The sequence below is a fragment of the Bombina bombina genome, chromosome 12, assembly GCF_027579735.1.
Source record: "Bombina bombina isolate aBomBom1 chromosome 12, aBomBom1.pri, whole genome shotgun sequence".
NCBI lineage: Eukaryota > Metazoa > Chordata > Amphibia > Anura > Bombinatoridae > Bombina > Bombina bombina.
In genome coordinates, this window is record NC_069510.1 from 118,149,163 (window position 1) to 118,174,455 (window position 25,293).

Consider the following 25,293-nt stretch of genomic DNA (forward strand, 5'->3'; position numbering starts at 1 on the left):
AACTTAAGATATGGATTAAAATATGCCGCAGTTATCAATATAATATTTTGAAAATAATGCTTAAGAGGCAACAATTTTATTTATTTTATTTTATTGTATTACTGGAAAAATATACAAAGCTTCATTGTTATAGAAAAGGGGCAAAGTCTAATTTTTCATTTAATCCTCTTGGGGACAGGGTTTTCAACCTATAGATCCATGCTACTTCCTTTCTAAGTAACAAGTTATCAATATCTCCTCCTCTGCCATGTAAAGAGCATTTTTCGATCCCTATTACTTTGAGACAATCAATAGAACAATTATGACATAGTTTAAAGTGTAATGCAATATTGCTGTTTATATTTCCCTCTTTTGCATTGACAATATCGTTACGGTGTTCAGTAATTCTATCTTTCAGAATTCTCTTTGTTTTACCTGTGTAAAATAATGGGCATGGACAATATAAAAGATATATATATAACATTATCAGATTTACAATTAATAAATTGTCTGATCTCATATGTTTTATAACCAGTGCTGAACTGTTTAGTTTTTACAATAAACCTGCAGAAAACACAATTTCCACATTGGAAGCAGCCTTGTAACTTTTGGCGTTTTTCAAGCCAATTTTCTGCCTTAAGATTGCGTGTAAAGTCGCTCTTAACCAACTTATCTTTCAAATTGGGAGCCCTACGCGCAACTAATGATGGGAATTCACCCACCACATTTTTTACATTTTCATCAGCCAGCAAAAATTGCCATTTGTTGTTCAGTATATTACGGACTTGGTTCCAATGCCCATTATATTCTGTAACAAATCTCACTCTGTTGTCAGTTTTTTTGTCTTTTTTTTTTGTCAAACAATAGGGAATCTCTATTGGTTTTAAGTGCACGATTCCTAGCATATTTTACATTTCGTTTTGAATAGCCTCTTGCTTTAAATCTATTAGACATCTCTTCAGCATGAAAGTTAAATTTAGTTTTACTGGTACAATTTCTTCGTAACCTAAGAAATTGTCCAATAAGGATCCCTTTAATAAGGGATGGTGGATGATGGCTTGAGGCGAGTAGTAATGTATTAGTAGCTGTATTTTTTCTATAGATTTCAGTAGTAAGTTTTTTTTTTTTTTACCCTCTTTCTTAATTTTTATATCCAAGAATGGCAATTCAGTAGTGCTGTAGTCATATGTGAGAAAAATATTAAAGTCATTCTTGTTTAAATTGGCTGCAAATTCTTTTAGAAGATCTAGTGACCTTTCCAAAGAATAAATGTCGTCCACATAACGACGCCATATTAGTACTGAAGATGCTAGCCATTCATTGAATTCTTCAAACACAATAAGAAGCTCCCATAGGCCTAGGTGCAAGCAGGCATAGGAAGGGGCACAAGTAGCCCCCATCGCCGTGCCTCTTACTTGCTTATAGAACTTGTTATCAAATTTAAACACATTATTTTCCAAAATGAATTTATGTGGTGTGATAGGAGCGCCTAAAGGTGGGTTCCTGCTGCTCAAAAAAAGTTCTTCCCTGAAAGAGAACTAAATAGCAAATATGGACGAAAAAATGGGGGATTAAGCAGCGCTAATAAAAGCTTGGAAATGATGATTTCAATATAACCAGTGATGTTTACAATCTTATTTATTAAAAATCTATATTCTAATAAAAAGCAATATTATTCCTTTAAAATAAAGGGACGTCTCCCTTTTCTTAACAAACAGAGATTCAAGCTAGAATTATATATTTATAAAACACTAGAGTTAAGGTGCATAAAAGTAGAATTCTATAGACAACCGTTAAAAACAACAAGCAACATTTGCAAAGGTATATTGCGATATAAATAGTTTGAAAGCAAACAGAATCTGTGCTAGAGTACAAATGTATTTTTTGTTCCAGCTGTGGCTAGAAAGTGGACTCAACCGCTGTACGGTGAAACAGTTCTTTAGTTACAAACACAGTTATACAGTTTCCTTACTTTGTAAGTAAATGATTGGCTTAAGCGTGCTTAATGGTTCAAAAAAGCTGAAACAGCCGTATTCCGGTTTTAGAATTTGACTGGCGGCTACTAACAAAACAATATGTTGCGATCGTAGTTATTGGTAAAAAGTTACTTTATATTTCAATACCTTGATATCGTTCAGCATGTATACCCTTGGAGTGCAAGATTAAATGGTGTGGAGGTACCTTGGTATATCCCGGTTGCAACCGTTAGAGGTTCTTCACTGTGAGGGATTCACAGACTATTCAATCCTGGTGCTTTGAGTCACCTGACCTTCTCTTTGTTTCAGAGGTCAGGGGTGATGTTCCGTTCCGGTAATGTGGTTATCCGTAAAAGTTAAGTGGTATCTTGAACAAATGTAGGTAATGATACAAATGTTTTTAAATAACTGTCTACATAGTTACCAATGTGTTCAGTTATACTACCAATCCCCGAAATTATGGGGCGACCCAGAGGGTAGCGATAACCTTTAAATATTTATATTGGTTCTACCCTCTGGTTGGAGAGTTGTTCATTTTCTATACAATGCGTAAATAAACGTAATGTATACAGTGGTTATACATAATTGTCTGCATGACATAGTGGTATTATTTATCTTGCATAGATCCTCAGGTGTATTTCTCATGATAACGAAAGTACTATAAAACAAAAGAAGAGAGAGCGCAGCCACGACTCACGGTAAAAGTATTTAATGATTCCACTTTGCGCATATACACATAATGCACTTACAAGAGTTCAATTGTAACAAGCGTCTCTAGAATCTCACACAGTCCCTGGCTTTCAGATCTCCGTCAGCTGTTGCTGGTTCTTTATTTCTCCAACATAGGTGTGTCCGGTCCACGGCGTCATCCTTACTTGTGGGATATTCTCTTCCCCAACAGGAAATGGCAAAGAGCCCAGCAAAGCTGGTCACATGATCCCTCCTAGGCTCCGCCTACCCCAGTCATTCTCTTTGCCGTTGTACAGGCAACATCTCCACGGAGATGGCTTAGAGTTTTTTAGTGTTTAACTGTAGTTTTTCATTATTCAATCAAGAGTTTGTTATTTTCAAATAGTGCTGGTACGTACTATTTACTCAGAAACAGAAAAGAGATGAAGAATTCTGTTTGTATGAGGAAAATGATTTTAGCAACCGTAACTAAAATCCATGGCTGTTCCACATAGGACTGTTGAGAGCAATTAACTTCAGTTGGGGGAACAGTTTGCAGTCTCTTGCTGCTTGAGGTATGACACATTCTAACAAGACGATGTAATGCTGGAAGCTGTCATTTTCCCTATGGGATCCGGTAAGCCATGTTTATTACGATTGTAAATAAGGGCTTCACAAGGGCTTATTTAAACTGTAGACTTTTTTTTTTGGGCTAAATCGATTGATATTAACACTTATTTAGCCTTGAGGAATCATTTATTCTGGGTATTTTGATTTAATAATATCGGCAGGCACTGTTTTAGACACCTTATTCTTTAGGGGCTTTCCCAAAGCATAGGCAGAGTCTCATTTTCGCGCCGGTGTTGCGCACTTGTTTTTGAGAGGCATGGCATGCAGTCGCATGTGAGAGGAGCTCTGATACTTATAAAAGACTTCTGAAGGCGTCATTTGGTATCGTATTCCCCTTTGGGTTTGGTTGGGTCTCAGCAAAGCAGATACCAGGGACTGTAAAGGGGTTTAAAGCTTAAAACGGCTCCGGTTCCGTTATTTTAAGGGTTAAAGCTTCCAAAATTGGTGTGCAATATTTTCAAGGCTTTAAGACGCTGTGGTGAAAATTTGGTGAATTTTGAACAATTCCTTCATGTTTTTTCGCAATTGCAGTAATAAAGTGTGTTCAGTTTAAAATTTAAAGTGACAGTAACGGTTTTATTTTAAAACGTTTTTTGTACTTTCTGATCAAGTTTATGCCTGTTTAACATGTCTGAACTACCAGATAGACTGTGTTCTGAATGTGGGGAAGCCAGAATTCCTATTCATTTAAATAAATGTGATTTATGTGATAATGACAATGATGCCCAAGATGATTCCTCAAGTGAGGGGAGTAAGCATGGTACTGCATCATTCCCTCCTTCGTCTACACGAGTCTTGCCCACTCAGGAGGCCCCTAGTACATCTAGCGCGCCAATACTCCTTACTATGCAACAATTAACGGCTGTAATGGATAATTCTGTCAAAAACATTTTAGCCAAAATGAACCCTTGTCAGCGTAAGCGTGGCTGCTCTGTTTTAGTTACTGAAGAGCATGACGACGCTGATATTAATATCTCTGAAGGGCCCCTAACCCAATCTGAGGGGGCCAGGGAGGTTTTGTCTGAGGGAGAAATTACTGATTTAGGGAACATTTCTCAGCAGGCTGAATCTGATGTGATTACATTTAAATTTAAATTGGAACATCTCCGCATTTTGCTTAAGGAGGTATTATCCACTCTGGATGATTGTGAAAATTTAGTCATCCCAGAGAAACTATGTAAAATGGACAAGTTCCTAGAGGTGCCGGGGCTCCCAGAAGCTTTTCCTATACCCAAGCGGGTGGCGGACATTGTTAATAAAGAATGGGAAAGGCCCGGTATTCCTTTCGTCCCTCCCCCCATATTTAAAAAATTGTTTCCTATGGTCGACCCCAGAAAGGACTTATGGCAGTCAGTCCCCAAGGTCGAGGGAGCGGTTTCTACTTTAAACAAACGCACCACTATTCCCATAGAGGATAGTTGTGCTTTCAAAGATCCTATGGATAAAAAATTAGAAGGTTTGCTTAAAAAGATGTTTGTTCAGCAGGGTTACCTTCTACAACCCATTTCATGCATTGTCCCTGTCACTACAGCCGCATATTTCTGGTTTGATGAACTGCTTAAGGTGCTCGATAGTGACTCTCCTCCTTATGAGGAGATTATGGACAGAATCAATGCTCTCAAATTGGCTAATTCTTTCACTCTAGACGCCTCTTTGCAATTGGCTAAGTTAGCGGCTAAGAACTCTGGGTTTGCTATTGTGGCGCGCAGAGCGCTTTGGTTGAAATCTTGGTCGGCTGATGCGTCTTCCAAGAACAAGCTACTAAACATTCCTTTCAAGGGGAAAACGCTGTTTGGTCCTGACTTGAAAGAGATTATCTCTGATATCACTGGGGGTAAGGGCCACGCCCTTCCTCAGGATCGGCCCTTCAAGGCAAAAAATAGACCTAATTTTCGTCCCTTTCGTAAAAACGGACCAGCCCAAGGTGCTACGTCCTCTAAGCAAGAGGGTAATACTTCTCAGGCCAAGCCAGCTTGGAGACCAATGCAAGGCTGGAACAAGGGAAAGCAGGCCAAGAAACCTGCCACTGCTACCAAGACAGCATGAAATATTGGCCCCCGATCCGGGACCGGATCTGGTGGGGGGCAGACTCTCTCTCTTCGCTCAGGCTTGGGCAAGAGATGTTCTGGATCCTTGGGCGCTAGAAATAGTCTCCCAGGGTTATCTTCTGGAATTCAAGGGACTTCCCCCAAGGGGGAGGTTCCACAAGTCGCAGTTGTCTTCAGACCACATAAAAAGACAGGCGTTCTTACATTGTGTAGAAGACCTGTTAAAAATGGGAGTGATTCATCCTGTTCCATTAAGAGAACAAGGGATGGGGTTCTACTCCAATCTGTTCATAGTTCCCAAAAAAGAGGGAACGTTCAGACCAATCCTAGATCTCAAGATCTTAAACAAATTTCTCAAGGTCCCATCGTTCAAGATGGAAACCATTCGAACTATCCTTCCTTCCATCCAGGAAGGTCAATTTATGACCACGGTGGATTTAAAGGATGCGTATCTACATATTCCTATCCACAAGGAACATCATCGGTTCCTAAGGTTTGCATTCCTGGACAAACATTACCAGTTCGTGGCGCTTCCTTTCGGATTAGCCACTGCTCCAAGGATTTTCACAAAGGTACTAGGGTCCCTTCTAGCGGTGCTAAGACCAAGGGGCATTGCAGTAGTACCTTACCTGGACGACATTCTGATTCAAGCGTCGTCCCTTCCTCAAGCAAAGGCTCACACGGACATTGTCCTGGCCTTTCTCAGATCTCACGGCTGGAAAGTGAACGTGGAAAAGAGTTCTCTATCCCCGTCAACAAGGGTTCCCTTCTTGGGAACAATTATAGACTCCTTAGAAATGAGGATCTTTCTAACAGAGGCCAGAAAAACAAAGCTTCTGGACTCTTGTCGGATACTTCATTCCGTTCCTCTTCCTTCCATAGCTCAGTGCATGGAAGTGATCGGGTTGATGGTGGCGGCGATGGACATAGTTCCTTTTGCGCGCATTCATCTAAGACCATTACAACTGTGCATGCTCAGTCAGTGGAATGGGGACTATACAGACTTGTCTCCGAAGATACAAGTAAATCAGAGGACCAGAGACTCACTCCGTTGGTGGCTGTCCCTGGACAATCTGTCTCAAGGGATGATGTTCCACAGACCAGAGTGGGTCATTGTCACGACCGACGCCAGTCTGATAGGCTGGGGCGCGGTCTGGGGATCCCTGAAAGCTCAGGGTCTTTGGTCTCGGGAAGAATCTCTTCTACCGATAAATATTCTGGAACTGAGAGCGATATTCAATGCGCTCCAGGCCTGGCCCCAGCTTGCGAGGACCAGGTTCATACGGTTTCAATCAGACAACATGACGACTGTTGCGTACATCAACCATCAGGGGGGAACAAGGAGTTCCCTAGCGATGGAAGAAGTAACCAAAATTATTCTTTGGGCGGAGTCTCACTCCTGCCACCTGTCTGCTATCCACATCCCAGGAGTGGAAAATTGGGAAGCGGATTTTCTGAGTCGTCAGACATTGCATCCGGGGGAGTGGGAACTCCATCCGGAAATCTTTGCCCAAGTCACTCACCTGTGGGGCATTCCAGACATGGATCTGATGGCCTCTCGTCAGAACTTCAAAGTTCCTTGCTACGGGGTCAGATCCAGGGATCCCAAGGCGGCTCTAGTGGATGCACTAGTAGCACCTTGGACCTTCAAACTAGCTTATGTGTTCCCGCCATTTCCTCTCATCCCCAGGCTGATAGCCAGGATCAAGCAGGAGAGGGCGTCGGTGATCTTGATAGCTCCTGCGTGGCCACGCAGGACTTGGTATGCAGATCTGGTGAATATGTCATCGGCTCCACCTTGGAAGCTACCTTTGAGACGAGACCTTCTTGTTCAGGGTCCGTTCGAACATCCGAATCTGGTTTCACTCCAGCTGACTGCTTGGAGATTGAACGCTTGATTTTATCGAAGCGAGGATTCTCAGATTCTGTGATCGATACTCTTGTTCAGGCCAGAAAGCCTGTGACTAGAAAGATTTACCACAAAATTTGGAAAAAATATATCTGTTGGTGTGAATCTAAAGGATTCCCTTGGGACAAGGTTAAGATTCCTAGGATTCTATCCTTCCTTCAAGAAGGATTGGAAAAAGGATTATCTGCAAGTTCCCTGAAGGGACAGATTTCTGCCTTGTCGGTATTACTTCACAAAAAGCTGGCAGCTGTGCCAGATGTTCAAGCCTTTGTTCAGGCTCTGGTTAGAATCAAGCCTGTTTACAAACCTTTGACTCCTCCTTGGAGTCTCAATTTAGTTCTTTCAGTTCTTCAGGGGGTTCCGTTTGAACCCTTACATTCCGTTGATATTAAGTTATTATCTTGGAAAGCTTTGTTTTTAGTTGCGATTTCTTCTGCTAGAAGAGTCTCAGAATTATCTGCTCTGCAGTGTTCTCCTCCTTATCTGGTGTTCCATGCAGATAAGGTGGTTTTACGTACTAAACCTGGTTTTCTTCCAAAAGTTGTTTCTAACAAAAACATTAACCAGGAGATTATCGTACCTTCTCTGTGTCCAAAACCAGTTTCAAAGAAGGAACGTTTGTTGCACAATTTGGATGTTGTTCGCGCTCTAAAATTCTATTTAGATGCTACAAAGGATTTTAGACAAACATCTTCCTTGTTTGTTGTTTATTCAGGTAAAAGGAGAGGTCAAAAAGCAACTTCTACCTCTCTCTCTTTTTGGATTAAAAGCATCATCAGATTGGCTTACGAGACTGCCGGACGGCAGCCTCCCGAAAGAATCACAGCTCATTCCACTAGGGCTGTGGCTTCCACATGGGCCTTCAAGAACGAGGCTTCTGTTGATCAGATATGTAGGGCAGCGACTTGGTCTTCACTGCACACTTTTACCAAATTTTACAAGTTTGATACTTTTGCTTCTTCTGAGGCTATTTTTGGGAGAAAGGTTTTGCAAGCCGTGGTGCCTTCCATTTAGGTGACCTGATTTGCTCCCTCCCTTCATCCGTGTCCTAAAGCTTTGGTATTGGTTCCCACAAGTAAGGATGACGCCGTGGACCGGACACACCTATGTTGGAGAAAACAGAATTTATGTTTACCTGATAAATTTCTTTCTCCAACGGTGTGTCCGGTCCACGGCCCGCCCTGGTTTTTTTAATCAGGTCTGATATTTTATTTTCTTTAACTACAGTCACCACGGTACCATATGGTTTCTCCTATGCAAATATTCCTCCTTAACGTCGGTCGAATGACTGGGGTAGGCGGAGCCTAGGAGGGATCATGTGACCAGCTTTGCTGGGCTCTTTGCCATTTCCTGTTGGGGAAGAGAATATCCCACAAGTAAGGATGACGCCGTGGACCGGACACACCGTTGGAGAAAGAAATTTATCAGGTAAACATAAATTCTGTTTTCTCTCTGTTTCCGGCGTGTGGGCTCTACTGCTTTTTCTTTTCCAAGTGCAGTGGTTGGTTAAGGTCCTTCTATACCAATGCTGTTGTTGACTTGATCTGTTAACGTCAATGCGTTTCGTCCGGCTTCTGCAGACTTTTTCAAGACTTCTGAATAGTGCTTGCTTTTTTCGCGGGGATCCTCTGTTTAAAAACCTGTCAACTCCTCCTCCTTTTTCTGACACACGCCAATCAACTACCGGGCAATTCTCACGCCCTCTTTCACAGTTTAAGTCAGAGGGAAAGAGCAAAGTGCTGCGTTACTTTACGTAATTGAAACTTTATATTTCTAAGTAAATTTCTATAGTGGAAATAATATACATGATAAAAGACTTCATATTACAATTCAAAAACGCTTGTTAAAATTCTCTATATTAACAACATCGTTCAATGTATTCAGATAATTCATAAAACTTAAAATTAACATTTTATTGCAAAATACATATTTAAAAGACATATACATCAGAATTTTATGATAAAAAGAACAACAAACAATTTCTTTCCAACTGGCATACTAAAACTTAATTGAAAAATTGATTAACATTATTATTTTATTTAATAAAATCGGAAAATTTCATTATGTTAAATACATATGTGGTACTATTCTCTTAGATACACCTCTAATTGTTCTCCCTTACACATTTAATGAATTAAGTTTTAGTATGCCAGTTGGAAAGAAATTATTTATTTGTTCTTTTTATCATAAAATTCTGATGTATATGTCTTTTAAATATGTATTTTGCAATAAAATGTTAATTTTAAGTTTTATGAATTATCTTAATACATTGAACGATGTTGTTAATATAGAGAATTTTAACAAGTGTTTATGAATTGTAATATGAAGTCTTTTTTTATCATGTATATTATTTCCACTATATAAATTTACTTAGAAATATAAAGTTTCAATTACGTAAAGTAACGCAGCACTTTGCTCTTTCCCTCTAACTGACTTAACAAACTGTGAAAGAGGGCGTGAGAATTGCCCGGTAGTTGATTGGCGTGTGTCAGAAAAAGAGGAGGAGTTGACAGGTTTTTAAACAGAGGATCCTCGCAAAAAAAGCAAGCACTATTCAGAAGTCTTGAAAAAGTCAGCAGAAGCCGGACGAAACGCGTAGACATTAACAGATCAATTCAACAGCATTGGTATAGCAGGACCTTAACCAACCACTGCACTTGGAAAAGAAAAAGCAGTTGAGCCCACACGCCGGAAACAGAGAGAAATAAAGAACCAGCAACAGCTGACTGAGATCTGAAAGCCGGGGACTGTGTGAGATTCTAGAGACGCTTGTTACAATTGAACTCTTGTAAGTGCATTATGTGTATATGTGCAAAGTGGAATCAAATACTTTTACCGTGAGTCGTGGCTGCGCTCTCTCTTCTTTTGTTTTATAGTACTTTCGTTATCTGAAACACTCTTCAAGGTTCAGTGAAATGTGAAGCGGCACCACACTCACAAGGAAGCCGGGGAGATTCCGATACAAATAAGGAAAGAACTAGAGAATACTAGCTTTCTACCATACTCCCTGAGACACTAAGGTGAGAAAAAATCAGTTTATTCATAAGGCAATATTATCCATCTAAGGTAGCACTCAAGTATTGTTGTAACGATATCTCAAGGCTGTATAGAACGTAAATCAGTGACAATAGATAGATTACCATTAAGTTTATATATAACGATTTTATTGATAATGAGTAACTAAATGGCAAATCACTGAAAAGGTTACAAAATCACTGAATAGTTACATTATTTGTTTCATTATTATATTGTTAAATATACTCTATTTTAGTGTTTTAGACTTATATTATTGAAGCCTATTATTGAATTAATACGTTAGCGCAGTTTTTTAATAGTAAATATTTCTCATGATAACAGATTTCCAATAATAATTGGGTTATCCTCTGAGAGAGGTGTTGCCATTTATTTGTAATTACTATATTGCGTGGATCCCCATTTGTTTTCCATGGTAGCAGTTTCCTGTGGGAGTGCAGGGCTACCCTCTGGTAGGGGTGTTGCAATTTAGTAATATATTTGTAATTTACATATATCGAGTTAACCATATGCAAGCTGGCCAGCTTTTGTTTGTTTATTTTTATTATTCTACATAACAACATGAAACATGCTTTAAAATAATTTTTTGCACCTAATTATAATATTATGTTTGTAATCCGTACCAGGTTTCATTTAGGGGACCCAGCTGTTGTGTATTTTGCACCGGAGTGAGAATGAACAGAATAAATTTTCACTTTTTTGACTTATCCAAATATGAGTGATTGTTGGTTATTTCATACAAGTAACTTGAGTGCTGAAATCCCTGGCTTTATTGGGGACATGATATATATATATATATATAATGTGTATGTAATATATTTATCCATTGGTCAGATCCTTATCAATATTCCCTTGTTTTGCGCACGTCTGCTTTTTTGGCGTACGTCGGGTTTTACGCTTATTGGGCTAGCGCAGTCCCTTTATTCTACTATAGTTTTTCCTATGTGGCTGTTTCGCTAGTCAGGTTATCGCATGTCCCTTTAGTTTTCCTATAGTTTACCAGTAGGTTGGTTTGCGCACGGCTATGTGCGCAACAGGTTTTTGGCACGCATAATCTCCTTCTTTGTAATTATATATTTTTTTTTTGTGCACTCTTGGATGCAATGTTTATTCCTCCTGTATTGTTTTCAGTTCAGTTTAGCGGGCATTGTAGCTTTAAAAGCTGCTTAGGAAGGGGTAAGTGGTTAAAATTCCTCAAGAGCCTTTTAAGAGGTTTAATAGTGTTTATTGCATGGCTTTGCCATAAGGCTATAATGAAGCAGCTGGCTTTTGTCACTTAATCTACACAAGAGACTGAGTCTCCTGAACGACCTTGTGATTATTGTAAAAACGCTGAAGTGCCTTCTCCAGCTCATTTATGTAGCTCATGTTTAGAATTGTTAATGCATTTAGACCAATCTAATGCTGTTTCTTTGGGCATTAATGCACCTACTGTTTGTTCATTACAGGATAATGCTCAGTTAGTGCCTCTTGCCATGAATTCTTTTACCAAGGCTGCAGTTTCTGAAACGTTGCCTGCTCTGCCACCTTCAAACAAGCGTGAAAGGTCGGTTCAGATTTTAATGTATGCAAGTTCTATGTGCCCTGAGACCAGGGATACTGTTATATCTTCAGATAGTGAAGTTTCCTCTGGTGATGAGGAATATTCAATTGATGTTGAACCTGATATTTCCTCTTTTGTTTTTAAGTTTAACTTATTTGTTCTCTTTTAAAAGAGGTCTTAGTTACTTAAGGGGTTAAAGATGCTAAAGTTTCTGAAGAAAAGCCTTGTAATCGTTTAAATGCTCCTGAGGTTTTTCCTGTGCCTGATGCTGTCTCTGATATGTATAGGGAATGGTCTAAGCCAGGTATTGATTTTACTCCATCTGCAAGATTTTAAAAAGTTATTCTTTACCTGCTGCTAATTTTAGATTTATGGGAAACAGTTCCCATAGTGGGTGGTGCCATTTCCACTCTGTCTAAACGTACTATTATTCCTTTGGAAGACAGTACTTCTTTTAAGGACCCTTTAGACAGAAAGTTTAATCTTTTCGTAAAAGGGCCTTTTTCCCTCATTGGCCTCTTCCTCTGTGGTAAGACCTTTTTGTCCCAAGGTTTTTTTTTTTGTTTTTTTTTCCACCCGAATCTTAAGTCTCTAAACTTGATGGCATGGAAACTAACTAGGAAACTATAACTAGTAAAATGTATCACAAGGTCTGGAAGGCCTTTATTTTATGGTGTATAACTCATGTTTTTCCTGGCCTTCTTTCAGAATTCCAAGGATTCTGAAGGTTTTGCCAGACTGTCTAGATAAGGGCTTTTCTGACAGTTGTAACACAGGAATGGAGACAGCGCACCTCCGACTCAAGGTAAATAGTTTTATTTCACAAATAGCACACACTAGTAATGCAACTTACTAGAATAAAAGTAGTCCGCAGTGATGGAATAGAGTACACAGGAAACGCCCGGCTGTTCTTCACAGCGTGTAACAGCATACGTCACTCGGCGTCCTTCCACCTCCAGCTACGGATCCACAAGATGACCAAGATTGCTCAACGCATTTCGCCGGTGTTAGTAATAGTTAGTAATTAGTTAGTAATTTTCTGACAGTTCTCTGAAAGGCCAGATTTCTGCTCTTTTAGTTTTGTTCCACAAAAAGATTGCTAATCTTCCTGATGTTCATAGTTTTGTTCAGGCTTTGGTTCGTATTAAACTTGTAATTAAGCCAATTTCTCCTCCATGGAATCTTAACTTGGTGTTTAAGGGTTTTGTAGGCTCCTCCTTTTTTAGTCTCTGCATTAGGCAGATAATAAATTTTATTTTTTTTAAAGTGTTTTCTTTTGGCTATTTCTTCTGTTTATAAGAGTTTCTGAGTTATCTGTTCTTTTTTGTAAACCTCCTTAGTTTATTTTTCGTCAGGATAAGGCTATTTTACAGACATCAAGTTTTTTTGCCCAAGGTTGTTTCTTCTGACACCCTTAGCAGAGAGATTGTTCTTTCTTTGTGTCATAATCCTAAGAATGCTTCTGAAAAATCTTTGTATTAGTTGGATTTTGTTAGGGCATTGCAATATTATTATGTTGATGCTACTAACAAATTTTGGACAAACTTCTAGTTTGTTCTTTTTTCTGGTCCTAGGAAAGGTCAGAACAACACCTGCTATTTCTTTAGCCTCTTGGTTAAAACTTTTGATTGGATAAAAAACTTTTGATGTTTTTTCCATCTGTATGCTTATTTTAAGTGCATACAAAAATGTGTGTGTGTGTGTGTGTGTGTGTATATATATATATATATATATATATATATATATATATATATATATATATTCTACCTAATTAGGTCTTAGCTTATAGTCCCTATAGGATCACTGTAATCTCCAAAAAAATATAACTTTGTTTTAAACGGCAGATACATAGTATCACATAACTGAGTCACATGACCTGGCGTCATTCCTAACGGAACACTCTGCAGTGAGGCACTATTTCACGGATTGTGAGCGTCTCTCCTTTCCCCTTTTAGATTGACCCCCATCGGAGTCTGTGCACAGCAGAAGATAACGTAACTTATTGATATCTGTAGCTGAAATATTACCACCATTATTGGGCTGTTCATTTGGAGCTATGCGGACATTTCTCCAACATTGGTGTGTCCGGTCCACGGCGTCATCCATAACTTGTGGGAATATTCTCTTCCCCAACAGGAAATGGCAAAGAGCACAGCAAAAGCTGTCCATATAGTCCCTCCTAGGCTCCGCCCACCCCAGTCATTCTCTTTGCCGCTGAACAAGTAGCATCTCCACGGAGATGGTGAAGAGTATGTGGTGTTTAGTTGTAGTTTTTTATTCTACTATCAAGAGTTTGTTATTTTAAAATAGTGCTGGTATGTACTATTTACTCTGAAACAGAAAAGGATGAAGAGTTCTGTTTGTGAGAGGAGTATGATTTTAGCAGCAGTAACTAAAATCGTTTTCTGTTCCCACATAGGACTGTTGAGATGAGATAACTTCAGTTGGGGGGAACAGTTGGCAGACTTCTGCTTAAGGTATGACTAGCAGACTGTGTAATGCTGGAAGGCTGTCATTTTCCCCTCATGGGGACCGGTAAGCCATTTTCTTAGTCTCAAACAGAATAAAGGGCTTAATATGGGCTATAAAACTGGTAGACACTTTTATGGGCTAGATCGATTGCTTTATTTGGGCATTTTATACAGTTTGATGTTGAAATTCACACTCTCTATAACCTTGGGGAACATTTTCTTACGTCAGGCACTGGTTTAGACACCTTCCCAGTCAGGAAGGGCCTTCTCTGTAGTAGGCAGAGCCTCATTTTCGCGCCATTACTGCGCAGTTACTTTTGAGAGCAGTACATGCAGCTGCATTTGTGTGGGTCTGGAAGTAGTTGAAAAGGTTCCTAGAAGGCTTCATTTGGTATCGTATACCCCCCTGGGTTTGGTAAAGTCGCAGCAAAGGCTGGAGCTGGGACTGTAGAGGGGTTAAAACTGTAAACTGCTCCGGTTTCCTCATTTTAAGGGTTAAATGGTCGACCCCAGAAAGGACTTATGGCAGACAGTCCCTAAGGTCGAGGGGGCAGTTTCTACGCTAGCTAAGCGCACTACTATTCCTATCGAGGATAATTGTGCTTTCAAAGATCCTATGGATAAAAAATTGGAGGGTTTGCTTAAAAAGATTTTTGTACAGCAAGGTTACCTCCTGCAACCTATTTCGTGCATTATTCCTGTCACTACAGCAGCGTGGTTCTGGTTCGAAGAACTAGAAAAGTCGCTCAGTAGAGAGACTCCGCATGAGGAGGTTATGGACAGAATTCACGCACTTAAGTTAGCTAATTCCTTTATTTTAGATGCCGCTTTGCAGTTAGCTAGATTAGCGGCGAAAAATTCAGGGTTTGCAATTGTGGTGCTCAGAGTGCTCTGGCTAAAGTCTTGGTCAGCGGATGTATCTTCCAAGACAAAATTGCTTAATATCCCTTTCAAGGGTAAAACCCTTTTTGGGCCAGAATTGAAAGAGATTATCTCAGACATCACTGGGGGTAAGGGCCATGCCCTCCCACAAGATAGGCCGTTCAAGGCCAAGAATAAGTCTAATTTTCATTCCTTTCGCAATTTCAGGAACGGACCGGCCTCCAACTCTGCAGCCTCTAGACAAGAGGGTAATGCTTCGCAAACCAAACCAGCTTGGAAACCGATGCAAGGCTGGAACAAGGGTAAGCAGGCCAAGAAGCCTGCTGCTGCTACCAAAACAGCATGAAGGAGTAGCCCCTGATCCGGGACCGGATCTCGTAGGGGGAAGACTCTCTCTCTTCGCTCAGGCTTGGGCAAGAGATGTTCAGGATCCCTGGGCACTAGAAATAGTTTCTCAGGGTTATCTTCTGGAATTCAAGGAACTACCCCCAAGGGGAAGGTTCCACATGTCTCACTTATCTTCAAACCAAATAAAGAGACAGGCATTCTTACATTGTGTAGACCTGTTAAAAATGGGAGTGATACACCCAGTTCCAACTGTGGAACAAGGACTGGGGTTTTACTCAAATCTATTTGTAGTTCCCAAAAAAGAGGGAACCTTCAGACCAATTCTGGATTTAAAGATTCTAAACAAATTTCTCAGAGTGCCATCGTTCAAAATGGAAACTATTCGAACGATTTTACCTACAATCCAGGAGGGTCAATTTATGACTACTGTGGATCTAAAGGATGCGTATCTACATATTCCTATCCACAAAGATCATCATCAGTTCCTAAGGTTCGCCTTTCTGGACAAACATTACCAGTTTGTGGCTCTCTCATTCGGGCTAGCCACTGCTCCAAGGATTTTCACAAAGGTACTCGGGTCCCTTCTAGAGGTTCTAAGACCAAGGGGCATTGCAGTGGCACCTTACTTGGACGACATTCTGATACAAGCGTCGTCTCTTTCAAAGGCAAAGGCTCACACAGACATCGTTCTGGCCTTTCTCAGATCTCACGGGTGGAAGGTGAACATAGAAAAAAGTTCCCTGTCTCCGTCGACAAGAGTTCCTTTCTTGGGGACAATAATAGATTCTTTAGAAATGAAGATTTTCCTGACAGATGTCAGAAAGTCAAAACTTCTAAACGCTTGTCAAGTTCTTCACTCTGTTCCACGACCTTCCATAGCTCAGTGCATGGAAGTAGTAGGGTTGATGGTTGCAGCAATGGACATAGTTCCTTTTGCGCAAATTCATCTAAGACCATTACAACTGTGCATGCTGAAACAGTGGAATGGGGACTATACAGACTTGTCTCCAGTGATTCAAGTAGATCAGAAGACCAGAGACTCACTCCGTTGGTGGCTAACCCAGGATCACCTGTCCCAGGGAATGAGCTTCCGCAGACCAGAGTGGGTCATCGTCACGACCGACGCCAGTCTAGTGGGCTGGGGCGCGGTCTGGGACTCCCTGAAAGCTCAGGGTCTATGGTCTCGGGAAGAGTCTCTTCTCCCGATAAACATTCGGGAACTGAGAGCGATATTCAATACTCTCAGGGCTTGGCCTCAACTAGCAAAGGCCAGATTCATAAGATTCCAATCAGACAACATGACGACTGTTGCTTACATCAACCATCAGGGGGGAACAAGGAGTTCCCTGGCGATGAGAGAAGTGACCAAAATCATAAAATGGGCGGAGGATCACTCCTGCCACCTATCTGCGATCCACATCCCAGGAGTGGAAAACTGGGAGGCGGAAGTTTCTGAGTCGTATTCCATCCGGGGGAGTGGGAACTCCACCCGGAGATATTTGCCCAGTTGACCCAATTACTGGGCATTCCAGACATGGATCTGATGGCGTCTCGTCAGAACTTCAAGGTTCCTTGCTACGGGTCCAGATCCAGGGATCCCAAGGCGACTCTAGTGGATGCATTAGTAGCGCCTTGGACCTTCAACCTAGCTTATGTGTTTCCACCGTTTCCTCTCATTCCCAGGCTGGTAGCCAGGATCAAACAGGAGAGGGCCTCTGTGATTTTGATAGCTCCTGCGTGGCCACACAGGACTTGGTATGCAGACCTGGTGAATATGTCATCGGCTCCACCATGGAAGCTACCTTTGAAACAGGATCTTCTAGTACAGGGTCCATTCGAACATCCAAATCTAGTTTCTCTCCAGCTGACGGCTTGGAAATTGAACGCTTGATTTTATCTAAGCGTGGGTTTTCGGATTCTGTGATAGATACTCTGGTACAAGCCAGAAAACCTGTAACTAGAAAAATTTACCATAAAATATGGAAAAGATATATCTGTTGGTGTGAATCCAAGGGATTCTCATGGAGTAAGATTAAAATTCCTAGGATCCTTTCCTTTCTCCAAGAATGTTTGGATAAGGGATTATCAGCGAGTTCTCTAAAAGGACAGATTTCTGCTTTATCTGTCTTGTTACACAAACGACTGGCAGCTGTGCCAGATGTTCAAGCTTTTGTTCAGGCTTTGGTCAGGATCAAGCCTGTTTACAGACCTTTGACTCCTCCCTGGAGTCTGAATTTAGTTCTTTCAGTTCTTCAAGGGGTTCCGTTTGAACCTCTACATTCCATAGATATCAAGATGTTATCTTGGAAAGTTCTGTTTTTGGTTGCTATTTCTTCTGCTAGAAGAGTTTCTGTGTTATCTGCTCTGCAGTGTAATCCGCCCTATCTGGTGTTCCATTCAGATAAGGTTGTTTTGCGTACTAAACCTGGTTTCCTTCCAAAGGTTGTTTCCAACTAGAATATTAACCAGGAAATAGTTGTGCCTTCTTTGTGTCCGAATCCAGTTTCAAAGAAGGAACGTTTGTTACATAATTTAGATGTAGTACGTGCTTTAAAGTTCTATTTAGAAGCAACAAAGGTTTTCAGACAAACGTCTTCTCTGTTTGTCGTTTATTCTGGCAAGAGGAGAGGTCAAAAAGCTACTGCTACCTCTTTCCTTTTGGCTGAAAAGCATCATCCGATTGGCTTACGAGACTGCCGGACGGCAGCCTCCCGAACGAATCACAGCTCACTCTACTAGGGCTGTGGCTTCCACATGGGCCTTCAAGAACGAGGCTTCTGTTGATCAGATATGTAAGGCAGCGACTTGGTCTTCCCTGCACACTTTTGCCAAATTTTACAAATTTGATACTTTTGCTTCTTCGGAGGCTATTTTTGGGAGAAAGGTTTTGCAAGCCGTGGTGCCTTCTGTTTAGGTAACCTGATTGGCTCCCTCCCTTCATCCGTGTCCTAAAGCTTTGGTATTGGTTCCCACAAGTTATGGATGACGCCGTGGACCGGACACACCAATGTTGGAGAAAGCAGAATTTATGCTTACCTGATAAATTACTTTCTCCAACGGTGTGTCCCGTCCACGGCCCGCCCTGGTTTTTTAATCAGGTTTGATAAATTTCTTACTTTAACTACAGTCACCACGGCACCCTATGGTTTCTCCTTTTTTTTTTTTCTCCTGTCCGTCGGTCGAATGACTGGGGTGGGCGGAGCCTAGGAGGGACTATATGGACAGCTTTTGCTGTGCTCTTTGCCATTTCCTGTTGGGGAAGAGAATATTCCCGCAAGTTATGGATGACGCCGTGGACCGGACACACCGTTGGAGAAAGTAATTTATCAGGTAAGCATAAATTCTGTTTTTTCACTGTTTATATGTTTTCACGCTCCAATATTAAAGTGTTAACACCCTCTGCTCTCTCACTCAGATAGTGAATAATTGTATATTTAGAGCAGTTTTATATTATCAAGTATATTTTTTTTTAATCTTGTTTTATTTGTTTTAGTGATATTTTATCTATAATCCTATTAGATGCCGGCATCATTTTTGCACTTGTGAATATTATATTAGCAATCAGTTCATTAAATTTTATACATCATTCTTGGTTTACTAATATTATTATTATTATTATTATACCTCCCTTTTTTTTTTTGTCTTATCGATTACCTTTTTTGCCCAACGTATATAATTGTTTATAGGTCTGCTCTGTTTTTGGAGCGCTTGTCCCAATCCCCTTGTTTTTTCCTATTAGTACCCAAGAGTAAAGGATTGTGGACTCTCACCACCTGTATGAAATTTTAAGCTTACCTGATAAATTAATTTCTTTTATAGTGGTGAAAGTCCATGAGACCACACCTTTATGTTTTATCTGGTGTTAGTTTTTTCTTCACTACATCTTTATTTTTACCCTGCTCTTTATACGCCTCCTAGTGGTAGAGAAGAGTAATTCCCAAGTGAAAAGGATTGTGGACTCTCACCACCATGAAAGAAATGATCAGGTAAGCATACATTATTTTGATAAGTTAGATTTACTGTGTGTGTGTGTGTGTATATATCTCTATATTTATTGTGTATAATATTGGACTGTATGGTAGTTTTAAATATAAAAATATCAAAGTTAAGTGATGCTTAATATCTAATTAAATTTTTGTATAATGTATGTCAGGGCTTAGCCAGCGAGCCACTGCTGCCTTAAAATTAGGCCCTGTTTAAAGACCCAATACACCCATGGGTGCCCCCACTCCCCCCGCCCCCATGCTTACAACCATCAGCTAAACCTAAAATTGTACTTGGTTTTAGTGCTAGGTGAGTTGTTCTGCTTTTTGTGCAATCACATCCTGAAGTGTTATGAATATCGTGCAGGAGGATCTGAGACACTGGATCCAGGGCAACCTCACCGCCTGCGGACGCTCTCTCTTTCTGTTTGAGGAGATGGATAAAATGCCCCCAGGGCTGATAGATGAGATTGTGCCTTTCCTCGGCCCTGATTGGGTGGTGTACGGATCCAACTACAGGAAAGCTATATTTCTATTCATCAGGTAAGCAGATAATTACTGATATATATTATGTGCATATATAAACATTTGTGTGTGCAGACCTTATGTAATGCTGCACTTAGTTACTGATATATACTGTGCATATATAAACATTTATTGTGTGTGCAGACCTTATGTAATGCTGCACTTAATTACTGATATATACTGTACATATATAAACATTTATTGTGTGTGCAGTCCTTATGTAATGCAGCATTTAATTACTGATATATACTGTGCATATATAAACATTTATTGTGTGTGCAGACCTTATGTAATGTGGCACTTAATTACTGATATATACTGTACATATATACACATTTATTGTGTGTGCAGACCTTATGTAATGTGGCACTTAATTACTGATATATACTGTACATATATACACATTTATTGTGTGTGCAGACCTTATGTAATGCAGCACTTAATTACAGATATATTCTGTGCATATATAAACATTTATTGTGTGTGCAGACCTTATGTAATGCAGCACTTAATTACTGATATATACTGTGCTTATACAAACATTTATTGTGTGTGCAGACCTTATGTAATGCAGCACTTAATTACTGATATATACTGTGCATATATAAACATTTATTGTGTGTGCAGACCTTTTGTAATGCAGCACCTAATTACTGATATATACTGTGCATATATAAACATTTATTGTGTGTGCAGACCTAATGTAATGCGGCACTTAATTACTGATATATACTGTGCATATATAAACATTTATTGTGTGTGCAGACCTTATGTAATGCAGCACCTAATTACTGATATATACTGTGCATATATAAACATTTATTTTGTGTGTGCAGACCTTATGTAATGCAGCACTTAATTACTGAAATATACTGTGCATATATAAACATTTATTGTGTGCGCAGACCATATGTAATGCAGCACCTAATTACTGATATATATTGTGCATATATAAACATTTATTGTGTGTGCAGACCTTATGTAATGCGGCACTTAATTACTGATATATACTGTGCATATATAAACATTTATTGTGTGTGCAGACCTTTTGTAATGCAGCACTTAATTATTTATATATACTGTGCATATATAAACATTTATTGTGTGTGCAGACCTTTTGTAATGCAGCACCTAATTACTGATATATACTGTGCATATATAAACATTTATTGTGTGTGCAGACCTTTTGTAATGCAGCACCTAATTACTGATATATACTGTGCATATATAAACATTTATTGTGTGTGCAGACCTAATGTAATGCGGCACTTAATTACTGATATATACTGTGCATATATAAACATTTATTGTGTGTGCAGACCTTATGTAATGCAGCACCTAATTACTGATATATACTGTGCATATATAAACATTTATTTTGTGTGTGCAGACCTTATGTAATGCAGCACTTAATTACTGATATATACTGTGCATATATAAACATTTATTGTGTGCGCAGACCATATGTAATGCAGCACCTAATTACTGATATATATTGTGCATATATAAACATTTATTGTGTGTGCAGACCTTATGTAATGCGGCACTTAATTACTGATATATACTGTGCATATATAAACATTTATTGTGTGTGCAGACCTTATGTAATGCAGCATTTAATTACTGATATATACTGTGCACATATAAACATTTATTGTGTGTGCAGACCTTATGTAATACAGCACTTAATTACTGATATATACTGTGCATATATAAACATTTATTGTGTGTGCAGACCTTATGTAATGCGGCACTTAATTACTGATATATACTGTGCATATATAAACATTTATTGTGTGTACAGACCTTATGTAATGCAGCACCTAATTACTGATATATATTGTGCATATATAAACATTTATTGTGTGTGCAGACCTTATGTAATGCAGCAGATAATTACTGATATATACTGTGCATATATAAATATTTATTTTGTGTGCAGACCTTATGTAATGCTGCACTTAATTACTGATATATACTGTGCATATATAAACATTTATTGTGTGTGCAGACCTTATGTAATGCAGCAGATAATTACTGATATATATTGTGCATATATAAACATTTATTGTGTGTGCAGACCTTATGTAATGCGGCACTTAATTACTGATATATACTGTGCATATATAAACATTTATTGTGTGTGCAGACCTTATGTAATGCAGCACCTAATTACTGATATATATTGTGCATATATAAACATTTATTGTGTGCGCAGACCTTATGTAATGCAGCAGATAATTACTGATATATACTGTGCATTTATAAACATTTGTGTTAATAGAGCTTTTGTAATGCGGCACTTAATTACTGATATATAATGTGCATGTATAAACATCTATGGCGTGTGCAGACCTTTTGTAATGCAGCACCTAATTACTGATATATACTGTGCATATATAAACATTTATTGTGTGTGCAGACCTTTTGTAATGCAGCACCTAATTACTGATATATACTGTGCATATATAAACATTTATTGTGTGTGCAGACCTAATGTAATGCGGCACTTAATTACTGATATATACTGTGCATATATAAACATTTGTGTGTGCAGACCTTATGTAATGCAGCACCTAATTACTGATATATACTGTGCATATATAAACATTTATTTTGTGTGTGCAGACCTTATGTAATGCAGCACTTAATTACTGATATATACTGTGCATATATAAACATTTATTGTGTGCGCAGACCATATGTAATGCAGCACCTAATTACTGATATATATTGTGCATATATAAACATTTATTGTGTGTGCAGACCTTATGTAATGCGGCACTTAATTACTGATATATACTGTGCATATATAAACATTTATTGTGTGTGCAGACCTTATGTAATGCAGCATTTAATTACTGATATATACTGTGCACATATAAACATTTATTGTGTGTGCAGACCTTATGTAATACAGCACTTAATTACTGATATATACTGTGCATATATAAACACTTATTGTGTGTGCAGACCTTATGTAATGCTGCTCTTAATTACTGATATATACTGTGCATATATAAACATTTATTGTGTGTGCAGACCTTATGTAATGCAGCACCTAATTACTGATATATACTGTGCATATATAAACACTTATTGTGTGTGCAGACCTTATGTAATGCTGCTCTTAATTACTGATATATACTGTGCATATATAAACATTTATTGTGTGTGCAGACCTTATGTAATGTGGCACTTAATTACTGATATATACTGTGCATATATAAACATTTATTGTGTGTGCATCCCTTATGTAATGCAGCACTTAATTACTGATATATACTGTGCATATATAAACATTTATTGTGTGTGCAGACCTTATGTAATGTGGCACTTAATTACTGATATATACTGTGCATATATAAACATTTATTGTGTGTGCAGACCTTATGTAATGTGGCACTTAATTACTGATATATACTGTGCATATATAAACATTTATTGTGTGTGCAGACCTTATGTAATGCAGCACTTAATTACTGATATATACTGTGCATATATAAACATTTATTGTGTGTGCAGACCTTATGTAATGTGGCACTTAATTACTGATATATACTGTGCATATATAAACATTTATTGTGTGTGCAGACCTTATGTAATGTGGCACTTAATTACTGATATATACTGTGCATATATAAACATTTATTGTGTGTGCAGACCTTATGTAATGCAGCACTTAATTACTGATATATACTGTGCATATATAAACATTTATTGTGTGTGCAGACCTTATGTAATGTGGCACTTAATTACTGATATATACTGTGCATATATAAACATTTATTGTGTGTGCAGACCTTATGTAATACAGCACTTAATTACTGATATATACTGTGCATATATAAACATTTATTGTGTGTGCAGACCTTAAGTAATGCGGCACTTAATTACTGATATATACTGTGCATATATAAACATTTATTGTGTGTGCAGACCTTATGTAATGCGGCACTTAATTACTGATAGATACTGTGCATGTATAAACATCTATGGCGTGTGCAGACCTTTTGTAGCTAAAGGGTTTGTGTTTATGGGAGGGCAAGTAGAGGGTACCACCTATTCGCTGCAGTACAGCCTATGGGCTTGAATTTTAGCAAAGTATACAAGTTATTCTCTGTTGTCTTTGTCTAGCAATGCTGGTGGGGAGGATATCAATCGGGTGGCATTTGAGGCCTGGCAGAATCGCAAAGACAGGGAAGAGATTCAGTTGCGTGATGTGGAATCCATCATTTCCAACAGCGTCATCTCTAACCGCAATCGTAAGTCTAAAGATTTACATAAAATCTCCCATTCTGCACCAGCGTGTTATTCACCATGTACATATTGTTGTAAGCTCTGTTCTCTGCTTTATCTAATAACTACATAGTTCTTTATCGTACTACCATGTGCTTCTTTTTTTACTTCAGCTTTTGAATTAGGAATATGCCCCTTGTATGCCAGAAACAGAGTATTTTGTATTGCATAAGTTTTTTTTTAATTTTTCTTTCATACAGGTGGTGAGATCTTTTTATTCCTGGGAACTTTCTTTCCTGACCACTAGGAGGAGGCTAAGATTTCCAAACTCAAAGAGCCCTATAAAACCCCTCCCGCCTCTATAACTAGCCTTGGCTTTGCCTCCGCTGGAGGTAGGTGACAAATAGAGGTGCTTCAGATGTTTTCTTTGAGAGGGGTCTCGGACTCCCCTCAGAGTGCTGCTGATTGATGGAGCGATGTATTGGGAGTTTTGGGTTACAATTACACCATGTTGGGAGTTAGTTACAAGTCTTGACACTGGTGTCACAGGGACATGTCCTTTGTCTCCTTCTGTTAGGACGTCCATATGCTCCTGTTTAATTTCCTCTGCTGTTATGTTTTAGCACTGGTTTGGCTTTCTACTGGATTCTGTTCTATCTTCCAGTAGTTGGATGCCTATGTGTAAGAACTTTTTAAATTATTATTCTAGCCCTCATAAAAGCTTTTTGGGCTATATAAGTATTTGTTGTTATACTAAGTAGCCTAGGGACAATATTATTTATAAGTTGTTTCTCCAACATAGGTGTGTCCGGTCCACGGCGTCATCCTTACTTGTGGGATATTCTCTTCCCCAACAGGAAATGGCAAAGAGCCCAGAAAAGCTGGTCACATGATCCCTCCTAGGCTCCGCCTACCCCAGTCATTCTCTTTGCCGTTGCACAGGCAACATCTCCACGGAGATGGCTAAGAGTTTTTTGGTGTTTAAATGTAGTTTTATTCTTCAATCAAGAGTTTGTTATTTTAAAATAGTGCTGGTATGTACTATTTACTCTGAAACA

General features: G+C 39.1%; 1 protein-coding gene across 1 annotated transcript in view; it reads left to right on the plus strand.

The window, feature by feature from the left end:
- Window positions 1-25,293, plus strand: part of TOR2A (torsin family 2 member A) — a 114,789-nt gene that overhangs the window by 63,593 nt on the left and 25,903 nt on the right. The window contains exons 3-4 of the mRNA XM_053695407.1: window positions 19,839-20,014; window positions 24,134-24,261. Of these exons, the coding sequence (XP_053551382.1) occupies window positions 19,839-20,014; window positions 24,134-24,261 (304 nt within the window). The remainder of the gene's footprint in view (window positions 1-19,838; window positions 20,015-24,133; window positions 24,262-25,293) is intronic.